Source organism: Physeter macrocephalus, chromosome 13, assembly GCF_002837175.3.
Source record: "Physeter macrocephalus isolate SW-GA chromosome 13, ASM283717v5, whole genome shotgun sequence".
NCBI classification, from domain to species: Eukaryota; Metazoa; Chordata; class Mammalia; order Artiodactyla; family Physeteridae; genus Physeter; species Physeter macrocephalus.
The window spans coordinates 84,214,638-84,234,216 of NC_041226.1; the positions used below are offsets into that span (position 1 = coordinate 84,214,638).

The 19,579-nt window shown below is 54.3% G+C and overlaps 2 protein-coding genes across 10 annotated transcripts in view; one reads left to right on the forward strand and one right to left on the reverse strand.

The window, feature by feature from the left end:
• The window catches only part of BRD3 (bromodomain containing 3), a 38,009-nt gene that overhangs the window by 4,880 nt on the left and 13,550 nt on the right, over window positions 1–19,579 (reverse strand). The window contains exons 9-12 of one of the 5 annotated variants that reach the window (XR_003682548.2): window positions 17,948–18,240; window positions 16,751–16,879; window positions 14,860–15,051; window positions 12,314–14,745 (exon numbers count right to left, since the gene is read on the reverse strand). Coding sequence is in view for 3 of the 5 variants with exons in the window: in XM_028497399.2 (XP_028353200.1) it covers window positions 14,936–15,051; window positions 16,751–16,879; window positions 17,948–18,240 (538 nt within the window). In the remaining 2 variants the exon portion in view is untranslated. Of the gene's footprint in view, window positions 1–12,313; window positions 15,052–16,750; window positions 16,880–17,947; window positions 18,241–19,579 lie in introns of those variants that run through there. The other 4 variants (XR_003682549.2, XM_028497402.2, XM_028497399.2 and 1 more) reach the window with 4 other exon arrangements.
• On the forward strand, window positions 7,044–12,024 carry BRD3OS (BRD3 opposite strand). 5 transcript variants are annotated; one of them, XM_055089370.1, is made up of 3 exons: window positions 7,086–7,146; window positions 7,451–7,715; window positions 7,840–12,024. In XM_055089370.1, exon 3 carries the CDS (start codon window positions 8,454–8,456, stop codon window positions 8,706–8,708), a length of 255 nt encoding a protein of 84 aa, XP_054945345.1. In that variant the 5' UTR covers window positions 7,086–7,146; window positions 7,451–7,715; window positions 7,840–8,453; the 3' UTR covers window positions 8,709–12,024. The 5 variants fall into 5 exon arrangements, 4 of the variants coding, with proteins under 4 accessions (XP_054945345.1, XP_028353205.1, XP_028353208.1 ...); XM_028497404.1 differs by having other exon boundaries at window positions 7,451–7,495; XR_008618984.1 differs by having other exon boundaries at window positions 7,044–7,151; window positions 7,451–8,448.

Below are 19,579 nucleotides of genomic sequence, written 5' to 3' on the forward strand. Positions count from 1 at the left end.
CAGGACAGAGCGCCGCCATCTCACGCTTTAACTTGAGCCTCAGCAGGCACCTGGTTATGGTATTCTGGTCACCCACCTTCTCTCCTGCCTTTGGCCTTAGGTCTCCTCTCCACCAGCCCTCCAGGGTCCAGATGCAGGTCAAAGTTCTCAAGGTTCACCCTGCCTCGGCAGCCTGTGACATCATGAACCCCGCTCACCTTGGCTTCCAGGGGCCACACCTTGATTTTCTTTGCAGTTGCCAGCGTGACCGGTCTTTGCCAATAGATGCCAGCACCAGCCATGCCCGGCCTGGCTGTGCTCCACTCCTCCTGCGGCCCTGGCCAGAGGGGGGCAAGTAGGACCCCCAAGCCGGGGTCCAGGAATGGCCCGATGACTTCCTAGCCACCCCATCTGCCTTTCCTTCCAGGCAAAACAGACGCTGCTGTTTCCCTGAAGCCCAGATCCTTCCTGCTCCCCAACCCCCACGCCCAGCCCTGGGTGTGTGGAGGGGTCCCAGGGAGCAGACCCGAGCAGCTATTATGGACTGGCTGGCCTCGGCCAGCCAGCAGCAAGAACCCCACTGCCAATGGAAAGCGGAGTACACAGAGTGTCTGGTAGGGGGCAGTGATTGTTAGAACTTTCCTCAGTGGTGAACTGGGGCAGGATGCCTACACAACAGAAGGTACTGGAGTGCAGTATCTCAGACGTCTGAATGGTGAGGGGAGAGTAATTGGTGGAACCGTGGACACATCGGCTGTCACAGGCAGCTGTGAATGCATCGGAGAAAGTCAGCAGACGGCTGAGTGGTTGATCACCCGCTTGCGGCCAAGTGTGTAAGCTGGAGCAGCACATAAAAGGACATGGTATAAGGGGACGTCATCCCCTGGAGCCGCAAGGCAGGAAAAGCGGGGAAGCTCCCGGGAAGGCTCCAGCCAGCAGCTGTCCTGGGTCAAGATCAGGGCCCTGACTGAGAAGCAGTGGAGCCACGAGATGGAGGGACGGGGACACTTAAGTCACCTCACTGGGAACGCGTCCTCCCTTGCCCCCTCTGGGCGTCACCTGAGCAAGTATGAGAACCACCATTCTAGGGGAACATGCCTGTAAAACTTCTGTGACGGAGACGGCAAAAGAAAATACTGCCTTTAGGGAGAGATTAATCATCCGGTCCTGAATCGGTTAGGATCCTGGTTGGTGCAGAATCAGCCTGCTACCGGAAAACCTTCAGATTTCTGAGGCTGGCCCAGAGGTGGCTTGTAGGGGATCTTGGCATTGCAGTATTCATTCTGAATGATCATGTGGTCATCTTCTGCCCCTGCAGAGTGGCCATTCCCCCCTTAAAGGCTAGCCGTCACCCAGCCTGAAAACCACCCGGCGGCCTCTGCCTTCTGAGCTATCACACCTTTGCTTCTGGCCGACGGCATCCTTGGCTATCAGTCTGCATCTGGGACTAAAATGGAGGAATCTTAGCTTTTCATTCTCTTTTTTGATGAGCCATTTAAAAAGTATCCCACACCGTAGCCATTCACTTCTTTTATGGGCACCGTTCCCTGGTCCTCCAGAGCCTTCCCCCGGGCCTGTCACTTCAGGGTACCCCGAGAAACCGTTTACTCAGCCGTGTGGCCCCTTTTGTCCCATCTCCTAAGAAAGCTGTATTTTCACCGCTTTTAGCCACAGCCTGGCCAAATAACCAATCCTAGATTCCCTCCATCTTCCCTGCACCTGTTTCCATGTTAGGGTTCGTAGTGGGTTGAATGGTGGGCCCTACAAAGGGCTGTCACATCGAACCCCTGAAATCTGTGAATTGTGACCTTATTTGGAAAACGGATTTTTGTAGCTGTAATTAGCTATCTTGAGATGAGATCATCCCGGATTAGCTAAATCCAATGACAAGTGTCCTTATTAGAGGCACCCAGCGGAGAGACACAGGAAGAAGCGGAGACGCCAGGAAGAGACGGGGGGGACTCAGTCACAAGCCACGCAAGCCAGCATGCCGGCGGCCACCAGAAGCTCGCAGAGAGGCCTGGGACGCACTCTCTCCCCAGAGCTTCTAGACCGAAGGGGCCCGTCGACAACTTGATTTCCTTACTGGCCAGGCATGGAAAATCCTGAGACTCAAACGCATAATCAGGCCGTTCATTGAAAGACATCAAATACATTCAAATTCATGATGTCATATTGATAATATTTTTTTTAATCCCTGACTTTAAAAAAATCCTTTAGGTGAGACTTCCCTGGTGGCGCAGTGGTTAAGAATTCGCCTGCCAATGCAGGGGACACGGGTTCGAGCCCTGGTCCGGGAAGATCCCACATGCCGCGGAGCAACTAACCCGTGCGCCACAACTACTGAGCCTGCGCTCCGGAGCCCGCGAGCCACAACTACTGAAGCCCGAGCGCCTAGAGTCCGTGCTCTGCAACGAGAGAAGCCACCATGTTGAGAAGCCCGCGCACCGCAATGCAGACCCAACGCAGCCAGAAATAAACATTGAAATTGAAAAAAAAAAAAAAAATTAAAAAAAAAAGCAAACCCATACCTAGCAGCTGTTACCCTCCATTCTCTCCCAATCCCTACCCCAGCCGTAGGCAACCACTAATCTACTTTCTGTCTCTACAGGTTTCCCTGTCCTGGACATTTTATATCAGTGGAGTCATACAATGGTCTTTGGTAACTGGCTCCTTTCACCTTGCTTAATGTTTGCAAGATTCATCCATATTGAAACATGTATCGGTGCTTCATTTTCTTGTAAATTCCTGCATAGTCTTCCATTGCGTAGATCTACAGTGATTCTCAAGCAGTTGCTACTGGTTTGGCCGGATGGTTAAGGGCTTGGAAAGAAGAGGATTAGGAGCTGGATGACAAGGAGCTCTGGGGAAGAGGCATTGGATACGGGCTTCTTAGAAAGGACACAGACTGTGACGGTATCTGTATCCCAGGCGGATAGATGTCTCCAAGGGCCATCCAACGCAGAGGAGACTCTCGATGTCAGCTGGAAACAAGGACCATTCTGTGGAGGTCTTCAGCCTCTTCATCGAGCCGGTGCATTGCTTATTTGATGGGCCCGTGTGCAAAGTGATCTTGGAGGGAGGGATGGAGGCTCCACGTGGACGACAATGTTAAGCTCCACCACCGAAGCCGCCCTGCCCACCACCACCGCAAGCCAATGCTGAGCCCCCAGTATGGCACCATTACCCGGGGATCCAGCCAGCCAAGTGGTGACACATTTATTACATGGGCTCATCCGTCATGGAGGGGACAGAGATGCAGTCTTGCTGGAATAGACACCCTGCCAGCACCCCCATCCACAGACTTAGGGAGGGACTCGCTGACCATCACACTACTCCCACAGCAGTATTCTGAGCAGGGACCTCGTTGCTGAGAAAAAGAAGGGAAACAATAGGCTCTTTGCTCATGGAAGCCACTGGCTTTATATACGCCCCATCACCCAGGGTGCCCACCTAACAGAGAGCAGAGTGGCCTCCTGAGGACATGGGTGAAGCACCCATTGGGAACTTCACCGTGAACGTTTGAAGGCCCGGTTTACAGAGTCAAGTGTATGCTTTGAACCAGAGAAAAATATACGGAGCTGTCTTCCCCAACGCCAGACCACAGGCGTCCGGGAACCAAAGGGTGGAGGTGGGAGAGGCCCTCCAATGATGCCTCACGTCAGTTTTAATTCTGCCCCATGTCTTTGAGCTTCTGATGACTTGGAAGGCTTGGTTCTAGAGAGAGGAATGGGCTCACCAGGGAGCACATCAGTGGCTTCTTTGATTTGGAAGATGAGACTCTGCCACTTAGAAATCAGGGGCTCCTGATACCACTGAATCAAAACACTGAGAAGTGGGTTACCTTACCAACTGGGGTGATGGAGAAAGTGAGTTGTTGCTTCACGTTGAGGTTGAGGGCAGGAAGAACTATGTTTAGAACCCAGGGCATTCTCCCTGGTACATTTTAGTATTTCTACCACCAAGAGCAAAGTTCATGGAAAGCTGCAGCCACCAAAGACGATGGATGGATGGATGGATGGATGGATGGATGGATGGATGGATGGATGGATGGATGGATGGATGGATGGATGGATGGATGGATGGATGGATGGATGGATGGATGGATGGATGGATGGATGGATGGATGGATGGATGGATGGATGGATGGATGGATGGATGGAGACAGACAGATAGATAGATAGATAGATAGATAGATAGCAGGATAATTGAGGGTTTGTGCCCTTCGGGAATGAAGGTATAAGTCACCCCACTAGCTAAAGAAACCTCGACCAGATGAGATCTTGCTGAGGGCAAAGAAAACCCCATCTGACTGTTACAGAAACAAGGACGGTAACAACTCTCCATATTTCCCCCTGCCTGTTAAGTACGTATGTATTTGTATCTAGCTCTTCTTTTATTTCCTCACTTCCCTTATGACTTTCAGTACAGTTTTGTTGGAAGTTAACTTTGCAATTTAGTTTCAGGTAAAAGAATATTCAGGCAGAAGAAGACTGATAGGAAAAGTAATTAACCTAACCCAGAAAAGGAGCCCTCAACTGGTGGGACTTTGTATTTCCTCTATTTGGGGAGAAGGTGAGACTGTCTCACTCTTTCTTTTTCTTATGTTTTTAATTGAAGTACAGTTGATTTACAATGTTTCAGGTGTACAGCAAAGTGATTCAGTTATGTATATATACGTGTGTGTGTATATATATATGTATGTATGTATATATTCTTTTTCATATTCTCTTCCATTATAGTTTATTACAAGTAGGTCCTTGTTGTTTATCAATATTATATATATATAGTAGTGTGTATCTGTTAATCCCAAACTCCTAATTTATCCCTCCCCACCCTTTCCCCTTTGGTAACCATAAGTTAGTTTTCTACGTCTGTGAGCCTATTTCTGTTTTGTAAATAATTTAATTTGCATTACTTTTTAGATTCCACACATAAGCGATATCATATGATATTTGTCTTTTTCTGTCTGGCTTACTTCACTTACTACGATAATCTCTAGGTCCATCCATGTGGCTGCAAATGGCATTATTTCATTCTTTTTTATGGCTTAGTAATATTCCATTGTGTGTGTGTGTGTGTGTGTGTGTGTGTGTGTATACCACATCTTCTTTATCCATTCCTCTGTCAATGGTGAGACTGTTCCACTCTTGTATGAAAGATAGTTGCATCTTATTAGGCAGAAATGGAGAGTTGGGTTTTTGTTTGTTTGCTTTGCTTTTGTTATATGAAAGCTCAAGTGTGTGTAGAAATGTACAGATGGAGGCTGAATAAACAGATGCCAGTGAGGACAGTTTTCCCTGCCGCCCGTAAACCTTTTACATGAACCGTAGATCTAAACGTCCTTTACCCTCTGCTTTGTGATGCGGGGACCAGTGGGCTCTGTCAGGCAAGGGTGCTGGAGGTGGACCGAAAGCTGGAGGAGAAAGAAGAACCTGCTCCTTCCTCTCGGCTTCCCGCCAGCCTCCCATCAGCTTGCAGCTCCCCCGGCGACGATTCTTCACGTTTTTCCTGAAGTGGCAGCTGAAACCACTCTGCAGTTTCTCCAATGGGCACAAAATCCACTTCATCACGTTGCTACCGCTCAGGGGCAGCAGCTGCTGGCACCCCGTCCTCGGGGTCTGGGTCCCTGCCCTACTGGGACCCTATTCTTGGTGCAGAGACACCAGCTCCAGCTGTCAGCACCCCCTCCTCAAAAGTCTGAGTTTCAGCTCTTCGTGTCCCTCCTCTTGAGTTTCTAAATGTTCACAATTCCACCCTCTTCTCTTTGGTCCTTTGGCTTCCTGCCGTTACCACCTTTGAGATACTTTAGAGGTCTTTATTTTAACCTGAAAGTTACCTAGTTAACAACTTTGTACCTAATGAACAATCCCTTCTATTAATCTCTCCTCTGGTCAAATCACTGGTGTGATTTCTGTCTTCCAGCTGGACCCGGACTAAGTCCCTCCCTCATCAACTATACATATTGCCAATTTCTTCTCACCTCTGTGACTTTCCTTTTCACTCATTTTAAAAATAAGCTTTTACGTTTTAATTTAGGACAGTTTTAGATTTACAGAAAAATTGCAAAGACAATGCTGAGGGTTTCCATATACCCCACAAACACACCATACATGTGTATATTTTCTTGTATATGTATTTAAGACAATAAACTTCCCTCCAGGCATGATTTTAACTGCATCTCACAAGTTTTGATATATTGTATTTTTATCATCATTCAATTAAAATAGTTTAAAATTTGTACTGTGAATTTCTCTTTGACCCATGAGAAATTTAGAATTTTTTTTTTTTTTGGTATCCCTGGGTGGGCTCGAGAATATATTTTAAAGTAGTCAAATATAGGGGTTTTCTTCTAGCATCTTTTTACTGTTGTTTTATAGACTATGTTTCCTGTGACCCTTTTCGCCTAGGATTTAAGTGCTTGGAAATGTATCGAAACTGATTCATGGACCGGCATGTGGTCAGTTTTTGGAGATGTTCTGTGTCCTTGTAAAGAACGTGCATTCTGCAGTGGTGGGTTCAGTGTTCTTGAATGTGCCTTACGTCAACTTCCTTAATTAGCGTTAGGGGAAACCGTAAAAATGACAGTTCGGTAAGGAAAGGGACAGATACCAAACGAGAGTATTATTGCAAAAGGATTTGGAGGTGGGTGGGGAAGGAAACAGACCTAATTTTCATGGCAGGATGGGGACCTGGCCCGGCTGGGTGACATGGGTTAGTGGGACACCTGGTTTTGAGAGGGTACGTACGCCCGGGACAACATGAAATTATTCAAACCAACGCTATAGGTTATTAGGGGTAAGAATGCTAATAGCAGTAGCAACAGCAGTGGCAGAAGTGGCAACAGCAGACGCAAGCAGCAACCCAAACCTACGACCTACACCATGCTACGACCTACAATAACGGTCACACGGCTCCCGCAGCTGCCCCACCCCCAGCGGGAGGCCCCGCTCCCCGGCCCCGCCCCGCGGAGCCATCGATGGCTCCGGCTCGTGGCGCCCGCCTGCCGGCCTCGGCGCTCGGTTCGGCATGCCTGCGGCGCTGCCATAGCGACGCGGACCCGCAGCCAACTGGCGGCGCCCCGCCCGAGGCGCCCGCCCCCGCCCCCCGCTCGCCGCCGAGGCCCCAAGGCGCGGGCGGCCGGGGCGGCGACGACGGGGGCCGCGGGTCAGGTGACGGGGGCGGGCGGTGGGGGGGCGCGGGGCGCGGACCGGGCCAGGGGGGACCCGGGATGCCGGGGAGTCAATGGGGACGCGCCCCGGGGGCGTCCTGGGGGCGGGCCGGGCCCGGCGTTGGGGGCTCAGCGGCAGCCGGCGGTGAGGACTGGGCAGGGCGATGGGGGCGCGGGCCACACAGAAGGAAGAGTGAACCTGCGTGGCTGGGAAAGCATGGGCGGGGGCGGCGTGGGGCGGGGGTGTTGTGGATGCTCCCGTTTGGTTTTCACCTGACGTCATTTTTCTTTCTGGTCCAGAGGCCTCCCTGATGCTTGGAGCAGAAAGAAGGCGCTGGTGGCTGGGTGAGCTGCCAGCGTCCCCAGCGTGGGCAGGTCACTTCTGGGCCCCGTCAAGGTCTTAGGACTTATTTCGCAGATCTAGACACTAACGCTCCAACAGGTGGCTTCCCCAGGATCGTCCCCTTAGTTAATAGAAGAACTAGGATGAGGCACAGGCCTACCTCTTACACCCAGGCTCACTGCGTGCGTCACCGGAGAGCAACGGAAATACTGGAATGTGTCGGTCGGTAGCGTGGTTTAACGCTCTGATCCCGAAGAGTTAGGGAGGATTCTGTGCCGTGTAACCTGCCAGTTCTGCTGGGGCCCTTTTCTCCCCAACACCTGACGGCATGTTCATTTCTTTGCAGCATCGCCTTGGAGAGGAGCTGAAGACCAGCCAGATAAAAAGCACTGAACAAACGCTGGTTCCAGATCCCTGGCAGGGATCAGAACGCCTCTGCTGTGCTGAAAGGCGGCGACCCAAGCGCAGATCAGGAGCGGGCAGTCACAGGAGCTGCTGCCAGTTTCTGTCGAGTTGTACAATGTCCTTCCCTTCGGGACACCAGATACACCTTTTCAAATTTAGTGGTCCAAGTCGTGGGGTCAGAATCGCTGTCGACACAAGTCCCCCCTGAGGTGGGCGCCTCGTCCCTGTCAGCTGCACACCTAATACAGTGCACCCGACCATCGCCAGGAAACGCTGCGGCCCGGGCGCTGCTGACCTGCTTGCCGACTCACGTGTGGCTCTTAAGTGGCTTTTCAGAATGCTCGGAGGCTCCTCTCAGCTTTCCTTGCAAAGAACCCTCACAAGGGTGTTGCCTGTAAATGGCCTGAATTTCTCATTTGTACCAGTAGGTTAAAGAAGGAATCCTCAAAACCCAGCAGCTGAACGAACAACCGGTTCATTAGTGCGTTTAGCGCAAAGCACGGGCTCAGAGGCCTCCCGCGCCGCAGCCCAGGAGAGGGGAGGCTCCGGCCGGTGATGAGCGGCCGCGTCCCGCTGGCAGAGAAAGCCCTGTCCGAAGGCCACGCCCGGCTCCGGTACCGGGACACCTCCCTGCTCATCTGGCAACAGCAGCAGCAGAAGTTGGCATCTGTGCCGCCCGGGACGTACCTGAGTAGGAGCCGAAGCCTGTGGTACTCACAGTATGGAAATGAGGCCATCCTCGTCCGGGACAAAAACGAGCTGGGCGTCTCCCGGGACGCGGGGCGATCCAGGTTCTGCTCTGTTATGTAATTCTGGTGTGAAGACCTGAGCGCGGGCGCCCGGCCGCCTTGCTGATCCCTAGTCCTTACTGGGAGGTCCTGAACAGTGACCGTGAGGCTTGAGCTCTGGCAGAACCACCCCAAAATCCCAGAGATGGCGCCCCGGCCCATTCGCAGTCGGGCTGATGGGTGGACTTGGCTCCTGGACCCCATTCTGAGCTTGCAGGCCCTGTAGGCACAGGCCAGGTCCGGGGCCCGGCCCCATGCTGTTTTGGTTACGCTTCTGAATAAGTCAAGCGGGAGGGACACCCCGGTTACAGACCACCTCTTCACATTCCTACAGGCTCTACTTGACGATTCCCTTCTGCCTGGTAAAGAGTGGGTCAGATCTAGAAGAAGGTGAGGGAATTGGCATCACGTCGGGTGGCAGATCCACGCGCGGGACCGAGATGTGCAGGGCCAAGGTGGCTTCACCCTCAGTGGTCGTCGGCGGCAGCATTGCAGCAGGGACTTGGTGGCACTTGAGTTTTGAGTCTAGTGACCAAAATGATCACTGCGTGGGATGCACTGTGATGGCTCCTACACTAGCTTCCTGCTGGAGGTTTGTGGGGCAGAGGCATCCCCCAAACATTAAGGAAACCCCAAATTATCAAGTTACACAAAAGTTGCTAAGAGTGATTTCAGATTTAATCACAGGGCTGAAATAGGCAGGTTCTCAGCCGACAGTAGTTCAGCCTCTACTCGGAGGCTGCAGCTCCCGGCCACCTGCAGTGTTTGATGTGCGTCGGCCGTGACCACACACAGGCAGTCTCGGCCCACCTGTGTGGGCAGCTTTATGAGTCATTTTTAAAGGATTTGCTGTCTGCTGTAATTAAGGTCTGTGTGGCGAGGCAAACGTGGAAGTGTCTTTTTGTCAAAGCTGAGTTTTCTTTTCTAAATAAATCTCCTTTAGGAGCCGCCTTCCTTCCTCCCTCCTTATTTTGATCTCCTTGCTCCTAATATCCTAACTTGGCTTTCAGGGTTTTTTTTTTTTTAACAACAACAGTGACATCTAACGATTGCTAAAAACCCCAGTGCAGAAACGCACGAAGCGCCCTCCCCAGACGCAGCAGCCGTCAGCAGCTCGGCGCATGCGTGTGCCGAGGTTCCGGAGGCGGCGTCCCGCACCACGCAGCGTCTGGTTCTGTGACTTTTCGCTCAGCTGTACAGACGGGGCGATTACGTCACGCTTCCGAAGGCCTGCTGGCAGCGCTCCCGTGAGCCCACAGGTGGGCAGAGACCTTCCCGCTGTCCATGCACACGGCACGTCCTGGGCTTCCCTTTGCATGGCGCCTCGTGCAGGCGTGCAAGCTGGTTAGCAGACAGCATCCGGAAGGGAGCTGCTGGGTCAGACTGCTTTCCCCCAATGTCACGTGTCCAGCCAGAGGCCTGGTCCTTGCGCAGGGAGCCTCGGCTCGCTTACCGCCTCAGGTGGGGAGGCTGGAAGGCAGATTTCCTTAAGCACCTCCCCGAGGTGAAGAGGGAAGGCTGTCTCGTCGACACAGTCAGGAAGGACTCTGCACTAAAGGCTCGCCCGTCCAGGCGCCCTGACACTGGAACGCCCCAGTGGACAGGCCCTGTCAGCATCTCTGCGCTCCTTCGACTTGAGTTGAGTTTGGGAAGAAGGCAAACTTCTGACTTAGCTGGAATGCCTCTGTGCTGCACGCTCACCGCCCCTCAGACTAACCCAGAAACGGGCCGTGGTTGGCTCAGCCGCGAGCACAGAGGCGGTGGCCGGGAAGGCAAGCACGGGCCACGGCCGCCGTCGGCACTGGTCGGGTGTGCAGGTGACCGACGTGCCCGGGGCCGCTCGCACGCGGCACAAAGCTGCTTAGCGAGCGGGGAGGCCACGTCTGCCCTGGGGACGCCTGGGCGGCTGGCCTTCCCGGCTGGGGCTGGGGATGCCGCGGTGGACGTGCCCAGTCCCCGTCCTCGGGGAGCTCAGTCTGGGTGACGGGGGGCAAGGGAATACAGGGGAGGGGGGGCCTCGGGCCTGGACTCGGGCAGAGCCTTCTCCCGGGACGGCACTGCAAGGCGTGGCTCCTACAGCTGTGACTGTTTTGAAAACGGCGTCAGAACTTGCCATGTGTCTCGATACCTCCTTCATTCCTTGCCGCCGCCGCCACTGTGTGCCAGGTTCCGGGCCGCGTGGACGAAACCTCAGCGCGTACCACGTCTCGACGTCGTTTCCTGGAAACGTCCGTTGGGCCAGCTGGACGAGCGTTTGATGCCTCTGGTCCCGGAAAGCACCTCGGTGCAGACTGAGGGCACAGCGGGGACAGAGGATGGATGACGGGGCAGGCGGGAACCGAGGCGACCGAACCTGTGGGTCGTGGAGGGGGGCGGCCCATCCACAGAGCTGCTGACCTGAAAAGGTGACAAAGACGCTCCCTAAATCCCGGGGCCTCCCCACCCAGGCTTTGGACCGGAGCCACTGAGCTCTTTAAGACCCTCCTGGATGCTTCGGGCATTCCTGCCAGGAGCTACGGGATGTCAAAACGAGGGGCTCCCCGCCTCGTCACACGCCAGCGGGGGCAGAGCTGGGAGCCCAGAAAGCACAGGAAAAGGCACCTCTTTTTTTGTTTGTTTTTTCTTTTATTATGAAAACAAAACAAATGCCCCAGGAGAAGGGTCCATGATTACCAGAAACATCAAAGAGTACTTTCTACCATTTTTATTCTGTTGTGTTGAGGCCAGCATTGCAATAAACAAGCTAAAACTACTTACATTGGACTCATTTTCAGTAACTGACATTTACAGGAATATACTAGAAACGGCACTAAAAAGTTTAAGAAAAGTTACGGTAAACTTGCATGCACATCATACAGAAAAGTAACATTTTAAATATAAAAAAGAAAAACCTCCTGGAAGTGTTATGCCAGTATTAGGAACAGCGCTACACCAGGTGTAACAAATCTTTTATCGTGGGCGGCGTTCCCCCCCCCCCCCCCCCGCCCAAACTGTAAAAGGCGTGAATGTTGCAAAAGAACAAAAACCAAAAAAAAAAAAACAGAAAAGGAAAACGTATCTTAACAGTTTGTAAGCAAGATGAGTGAGCACGGGTCTCTGTAATTCAGTTAACAGCCCAAGCCGCCCCCTCGACCCCCAGGGATCACGGGGACTGTTTCAAAGCCATTTCCGTGCCCTGCACGAGGCCAACCCACTGAACACAGGCTGCCCTGCGGTTCTCGGCACTGGAACTCCGCTTGCCCAACGCAGAGAAGTGGAAATGGCGAACACCCACAGGCTGACCTCGGGGTTGGGGGTGGTGGTGGTGGTGGTGGTGGTGGTGGTGGTGGTGGTGGTGGAGGAGGAGGGGGTCCCGGTGGTGGTGGTGGTGGTGGTGGTGGTGGTGGTGGTGGTGGTGGTGGTGGTGGTGGTGGTGGTGGTGGTGGTGGTGGTGGTGGTGGTGGTGGTGGTGGTGGTGGTGGTGGTGGTGGTGGTGGTGGTGGTGGTGGTGGTGGTGGTGGTGGTGGTGGTGGTGGTGGTGGTGGTGGTGGTGGTGGTGGTGGTGGTGGTGGTGGTGGTGGTGGTGGTGGTGGTGGTGGTGGTGGTGGTGGTGGTGGTGGTGGTGGTGGTGGTGGTGGTGGTGGAGGAGGGGGTGGTGGTGGTGGTGGTGGTGGTGGTGGTGGTGGTGGAGGAGGAGGAGGTCCCCCCAAAACTCTGAAATCAGTTTTGTCCAGAAGTCTGGACAGAAAGCCTTAAAAAAACCAAGGAACTACAACCGCTCAGCATGGACTAAGCCCTCCGGCAGCGTCAAAGCCAGCAGATCTTTCTGAGGAAAGGAGCACAGGTGGCTGAGACGCCACATCTCTCCCAACACAGAACCAGCAGGTAAGGAAATGCTCCCGCTGTGCTCAGCTCTAGGGCCCGATGTCCCCCACTGAGTGGCTGGCACAGGTGACCCTCCCCGCTCGCGGCTGGAGGGGTGCCCCACGGGAGCCACCCAGCACCTCCAGGCCCCCCGGCTGGGGTCTGTTTGTTACTCAGACGCGTGCCTGCTGCATACTGCCCATGAGATCCTGCTTCAGGACCTTCCATCGTGTCATAATTCCTTAAAGTCATAGGTTATTTACTCCATTAAAGATCTGCTTAGAAAACACCTTTGAAAAACAGGGCAGCTTTAAAAAATGGCAAGTCTAAAATCCATTTATATTTTTATTACAAACAAAACTTAATGAAAAGAGTTGAACAGACTGGCTCAAAACTCACCCAAAGGTCAGAATCACCAGCAGTCAGAAAAATGGTACTCCACCATCCATCGCCTCATCGGAGTTCTATACCCATCAGAGGTATCCTCTAGCCATAAATGTTAGTGGAATCCAAGTCGACTTTAGGATTTTTAGAAACCACCGCCTGTTAGGATACCAACGACTAGTCCCCCGATCCATCCAGAAGTGCGGGCAGAAAGAACTCGCCACCAGACAAGAGGCCAGGCCACCCGCGGCTCCACCCCCAGCACCCCCCTCAGTAAAGTCTCACGGGGAGAGAGACTACTGCGGTCACTTCTGTGCTAACTGGAAAATGCGTGAGCAGGGAGCCCCGTGCCGCCACTGCTGGCGGCTGGAAGACCGCGTGGGGCAGCGGGGGCCGTGCCCCTCTCCTGGAGGTGGGGGGTGAGGGGTGCCCCATCCGGGGGCCCTTGCATTCCTGGCCAAAGCCACAATGGTCAGAGCGTAGGCAGGCAGTGTGGATGGGGCATCCCTGCACTCAAAGGCCGTATGGCGGCCTCTGGAGAAAACAAAACCAAAACATAACCTTCTGTTAAACTCTGTATATTATTATTATTATTTTTTACAATAGAAAGTTAAAAATCAAGACTTAGATTTACTATACATTTTTCTTCTCTCAGATTACAAAGTTTATATTATATAACTGGGGTTCCCTAAATTGAAGTCTTTTAAAACAGTCCTAAGAGAGACCAGAAGTGAATACAAAAGAACTAAACAAACGAAATAAAAAATCAGAATGTGCTGCAGCTGGAAGTCGTCTACACCTGTAAGTCTCCAAATTTCATACACACACGGAAAAGAGCAAGAACAAAAACCCCAGCAGCCCCGAGGCGAGAGCAAGCGCACGCAGACGTGATCGAGCACCGGCACGGGGACAGCAGGCTGTAGCACCTGGAGGTGAGAGGCCCGCCGGCCAGCAGGGTCTGGGGCTCCCCTTCAAACCATTTAAGAGGCCTGCGTCTCTGCCACTTTTTTTTTTTAATGTGTTTCTTTTGCAGTTTTGTTTTTCTTTTTTTTTTCTTTTTTTAAAAAAAATGACCAATGATCTTAATAAATAAAGTATTCATATATACATGAAACTGGGACAATGGTTCCGGAGTGCGTGGCAGCGGCTGGGCTGGGGACATACGTGGGGGCTGGCCTTTTGTAGAAAACTGCTGAACCTTACAAAAAAAGTCTCCTTCTGTATTTTTTTTTTTTTATCTTTTCTTCTTCTTTTTTTTTTCTTTTTTTTTTTTTTTTTTTTTTTTTTAAGTTGAGGTAAAAGTTTCAGTGTTTGGGAACCCGCGCGTTGCACACGCAGCCACTGTGTTCCCTCCCGGGAGCTCCCGACGTCACAGAGATCAGAAAAACTCGGCTCCCTTCCACGCCCACCCTCGCCGGTCCCCCACCCGCGGGAGCTCTGGCTGCAGTGACGATGACCCCTCCCCGCTTGGGCCCAGCCCTGGCCCTCACGGCAGGGGCAGGCACAGCTGTCCTCAGCCCCTGCAGAAAGAGGTGACCCCTCGGACCTGAGGGTCAGAGCCCAGGCCCCCAAAGACAAAGACAAACGCCTGTTCGCAAAGCTAACAGCTTTCAACGTACGGTACCATTTCTGAGACATCTCCTTTGGAGAAATTCTCGCTGGAGCCACAGACCAGGTCGGGCGTAAGAAAAGGGATTTTGCAAGAACCTCCGGATCACACCTTACGTGTTTTTCTACGGTCATCAGGTTAGCGTTTGAAGTTGTCATCTCCAAGGGACTGAATTCAGTTACGAAGGAAAGGCGTTATGCAGATTCACAGCTTCTCATAAAGTCTAATGGACACACACGGAAAGATCTTTGACCTATGAAAGCCAAAACTGGAAGATACCATAACACTGAATTTAAAAGAGAACCTGCACACCATGGAACGAAAATAGTATATTAACCATAGAAGGGATCACTGCAGAGTTTCGGCGTGGGCGACGTCCACTGGTTTTGTTCCGTCCCGTGAGAGCCCAGGGTTTATTCCGAGTCGCTGCTGTCGGAGCTGGAACCGCTGGAGCTGCTGCTCCCGGACTCAGACGAGCTGCTGCTGCTGAGCCGGGAGGGCCCTCCCGAGGGCGCGGAGCCTGACTTCTCTGGGGGAGACGCGCGGGTGAGGGCTGCGCCCCCCACGCGCCCCCCACGCGCCGGCCGCCCCTCCCTCCTCGTGAGCCCCACCCGGATCCCGACCCGGTCACGTGATAAACGTTAAGGGATTTTGTTGAAATGCAGCAACGCGTTAATGAGGGTGTGATGGTGTAAGAAATGCGTCTGGTGCTCGTACCCTGTTCCCGGCACAGAGCTCCTAAATCCCCTGCAATCTCCCGAGTGGCAAGAACGTCTTTTACTGCTAAGGAGCCCCTTTAGCTCACACCTGAGTTTACGCTCACGAGTGACTCGGGGCGGGCCCCAGCCCAGGGCCGCTCACCAGGAAGACCATGTGACCGGGGGCGGGGACTTTCAGATCGCCCCGCCCCCATGGCCGAGGAGGGGCGGGGACTGGAGACCGCTCCAGAGAGAACTCCCGGTTCAGGGGGCCTCCAGCTGCTGGCAGGGTGGTGGCTGGAGAGGCCTGGAGGCTCCACGCCCCCGCACCCTGCCCTGTGCCGCTCGTCCACCTGGCTGTCCCTGAGCTGTGTCCTTTATAACAAACCACAAGGGGTTTCACTCATAATTCCTGAGTTCTGTGAGCCATTCTAGCCAATTTTCAAACCCGAGGAGGAGGCTGTAGGATTCCCCGACTTATAGCCCGTCAGTCAAAGGCACGGGAGGCTTGGGACGTGCACCTGGTGTCTTGGGCGGGGCGAGGGGGCGGGGGGGGGGGGCTGAGCCCTTAACCGAGCAGACAGCATCAGCACGGAACTCAACTGCTGGACACCCTGCTCGTGTGGGAGCTGGAGCACTGGTGTGAGAAAAACTCGCACGTTTGGTGTCGGAAGTGTGAGCAGAAACAGCTCAGAGGTCAACACATCTAAATACGCTTAGAGGCTGGGAAAAAGTGAAGGCAATCTACCGCGAGAAACCGACGGGGCGTGCGGGGGCGTGGCCGGCCACATGAAGAATCCCCAGTGACACGCGCTGAGCAGTCGCGGTGCCCTCCCCAGGGCCAACGCAAGGGGGCCCCCTCAGCCCTCAGTGGGAGCGGGCAGGGCTCCGGGCCCCAGCTTGGCACTGGGCAAGCGGGGGGCGGGGGGAGGCAAGGCAGTGGCACCTGGCCGCTGCATGACCAAGACTGGACCTAGACTCTGACCGCGCCACCTGGGCCCCACGGTCCCTGGGGCCAGGACAAAGGTATTTGCCTTTTCTTACAGGCCCCGGGGAAAGGAGGCAAGGAATCAAATCACCTGCTCACCTAAAATAAGACCCCGAGTCCACAGAGCACAGGGCCTGGGGCTGGAAGTGAGACCCTGCCTCCACCTGTGATACTGGCTAACTGGCTGGCAACTAGTGTTCCTGTCTGAGGGCAGCCAGAAAGCCCACTGCTGGGGGCCGGGACCCACTGAAGCTGCGGGGTAGGACCCAGTCCCTCCCAAGTCATGGGGCCCAGCCCCCCAAGACCACAGCTGGGCCCTTCCGAAGAGCCGTCTCCCAGGGGCTCTGCCAAGTGGCGCTTTCACACACGCCTGTCATCTGCTCGGCCTCCCTGCAGGGCCGGGCTCTGGTCCCGGTGTGCGGGTAAGGAAACCAGGGTTTCGGGGGGTCAACAGCTCGTTACGAGGTGGAGCCACAGGCGCAAACCCAGGTCAGCTGCCCGCCCCCTCCCCCCCGACAGAGCAGCGCGAGGGCCACGGGTACCTCTCTTGGCGGGCTTCTTGCTGTTGTTCAGCTGCCCGCTGACATCCTGCAGCCGCCGCTCGAGCTCCTTCTTTTTTTCCTGAGCCAACTCCTCCTTCGACTTGGCCGCCTGCTTCTTCCCGCTCGTGGCTGTGGAAGAGCACGGGAGCTGAGGCCACAGGCGGGAAAGGGCGGGCGGCCCCAGGGGCAGCCCACACGTACGGAGGCCCCGCCACACGCGGAGCTCTGCAACTGTCACAAAACTCCCGAGGTGGGACAGATCGCCCCCACTGCAGACAGCGGCACAGATGGCGGCACCCCCGGGTGAAGGGCAGAGCTGCGGCTTGAGGCCCTGACCCCCCCCCCCCCCAACTCATGGTTTTCCTTCGCCACGGCCGAGGCTCTCCCTCGGCCTCAGTGAGGCCCAGACTCCGCCCTGGAGCCCAGTCCACCACCACTCGGCGCGCCTGCGCCGGCACCTGAGTCCATAGGCGACTTACCGAGGGGCAGATGTGCCGTGACTGCCAGGGGGTCACGCTGTGCTGCATCCAGGAGGAGGCAGCTTCCCCCCTCAGAGCGAGTGAGGACCAAGCAGCCCGAGGGGGCCACACACAGCATCAGGTGCACCCTGGGTGTTGTTCCTCAGGGCCGTGGGGCTGCCTGGGGCCTCCTGCCCTTCCTCTCACTCCCCAGGACCCACCGACCCAGGCAGCGACTCGTTCCCGTCCAGTGAAGTCACCTACTTCCAGGGTGAGCCTGAGCCAGGGCAAACGTCCGTCCTGGGAGGCCTGTGCACCTCCACCCCAGGCAGGGAACCATCGACAGGGCGCCTGCAGCCCAGGCCCCAAACGGAGCCTCAAGGAGGCTTGTGGTGAGGGCCTTAGCCAGCATTTGAACGAATGGGGCTGGGGACCGACCCAGGGGTCCTGCCTGCTCTGGGCGAGGATGAGGCACGTAAGTGCTGCCCACCTGCCCGGAAGCAGGGGGAGAAGGGCTCTGGCTGGGGTGGGGCCGCAGCTGGTCTCAGCTAAGCCCCCGGCCCCAGCTGAGCAGACAGAAGCTGTGTCCTTGCATCCTCAGGGCACAAGGCAGAAGAGGGGCGAGCAGCCTGGCAGCGTGCGACCCACCCCCACTCCCGGGGCTGCCTGGCTGTCTGCTCCGGGACTGAAGGGGCGACGGGCAGGGGCGGCGGCAAGGCACCCCGTCCCGACGACTTACAGAATGGCTTCCTTTGCTTTTTCTGTAAACAAGACTTGACATATCTCTCTAGTTCCCGCAAAGTGGTGGGTTTGAGAGTCTCAAAGTCAATCTCTATCTCGTCGGGGTTGGAGTCCCTGAGCGAGGGCTCCCGCGACTGGATGATGTGCACCACCCGGCCCAGCTTCTCCCCCGGCAGCCGGTTGATGTCCAGGCTGAGCTGGCGCTTCTCATCGTAGCTCATGGGCAGCCCCTCTTCCTCCTCTTCCGAGTCATAGGAGGCCGACGCCTGCTTGCCGCCCTTCTTCGGCTGTCTGAGGCAGAAGGCAAGGAGCATCATGGCAGGGAGCCCCGTGTCCCCCCATCCCTGGAGCCCCCTACCCCACCCAGCCCCTGCCCCACAACCCCGAGCTCCCCCCGCCCCGCCCCGCCCCCCCAGACCCTGACCCCTTGCCCGCCGGCCCTCTCCCTCTCCAGGACCAGGCTCTCTTACCAAGGAGCAGCACAAAGTGGTACCCCAGACAGAGAAGCCGGGCTACTGCCTGGAGACGCACACACACATCTCCAGGGACGCGGAAGACCCTGCTCCAGAGGTCAGAGCAGAGGATGCTACCGGCCTAGGGAGGCCTTGGCCAGGAAACAACCGCGGTGGTCGGCTCCCCTCAATGCCCCACAGGCATCTCAAGCACGACAGGTCAAACTCGTCTCCGTATTCAAATAACCCAGAAGAAGGCAGGAAGGGGGACAGAGGAATAAACAGCAGGGACAGACAGAAAATAATGGAATGGTAGGTGGAAATCAAATTGTATCCACAATTACATTAAATATAAATGGTCTAAACACACCAATTAAAAGAAAGGGGTGGTCAGACTGGGTAAGAACCAAGACCCAATGTATATGCTATCTAATCTACACAACCCCCATTTGAAATATAACGACAGAGGTAGGTTAAAGGTGAAACGATGGGGGGAAAATATTCCGTGTAAATACCAATCAAAAGAAAACCGCAACGGCTGTAACAATTTCAGACAAAGTAGACTTCAGAAAAAGGAATGCTGTCAGGAAAAAGAGGGACACTGTATAACGATAAAAGAGTCAACTGACCATCACAGTCCTACACGTGTGTGCATCTAAAACCAAGCTTCAGAATATATAAACAAAAGCTGATGGAACTGAAGGGAAATAGGAAAACCTGCAACTCTACCTGCAGAATTCAACGATTCTCTCTCGGTAATTAATAGAACAAACCAGCAGAAGAGAGACGATCCCAACACCACCATCAACCAAATTAACTTATTAATTGACATGTTTTTGTCTGTTTGGGGTTTAAAGTTTTTTTTTTTTGGTTTTTGTATACATGTATCTATTCTTTCTCAAATTCTTTTGCTATTTAGGTTATCACAGAATATTGAGCAGAGTTCCCCGTGCTCTACTGGAGATCCTTGTTGGTTATCTGTTTTAAATGTAGCAGTGTGTCCGTGTCAACCCCAAACTCCCAGTCTATCCCTCCCCCCCACCCCCACCCCCACCCCCGTCCCCCTTGGTAACCATAGCTTTGTTCTCTAAGTCTGTGAGGCTGTTTCTGTTTTGTAGATAAGTTCACTTGTGTCTGTCTTTTTTTTTTTTTTTTAGATTTTTTTTTTTTTTTTTTTT

What these genes read in the sequence shown, in the direction of transcription:
- BRD3OS (XM_055089370.1), top strand. Translation starts at nt 8,454, where the DNA reads ATGAGCGGCCGCGTCCCGCTGGCAGAGAAAGCCCTGTCCGAAGGCCAC.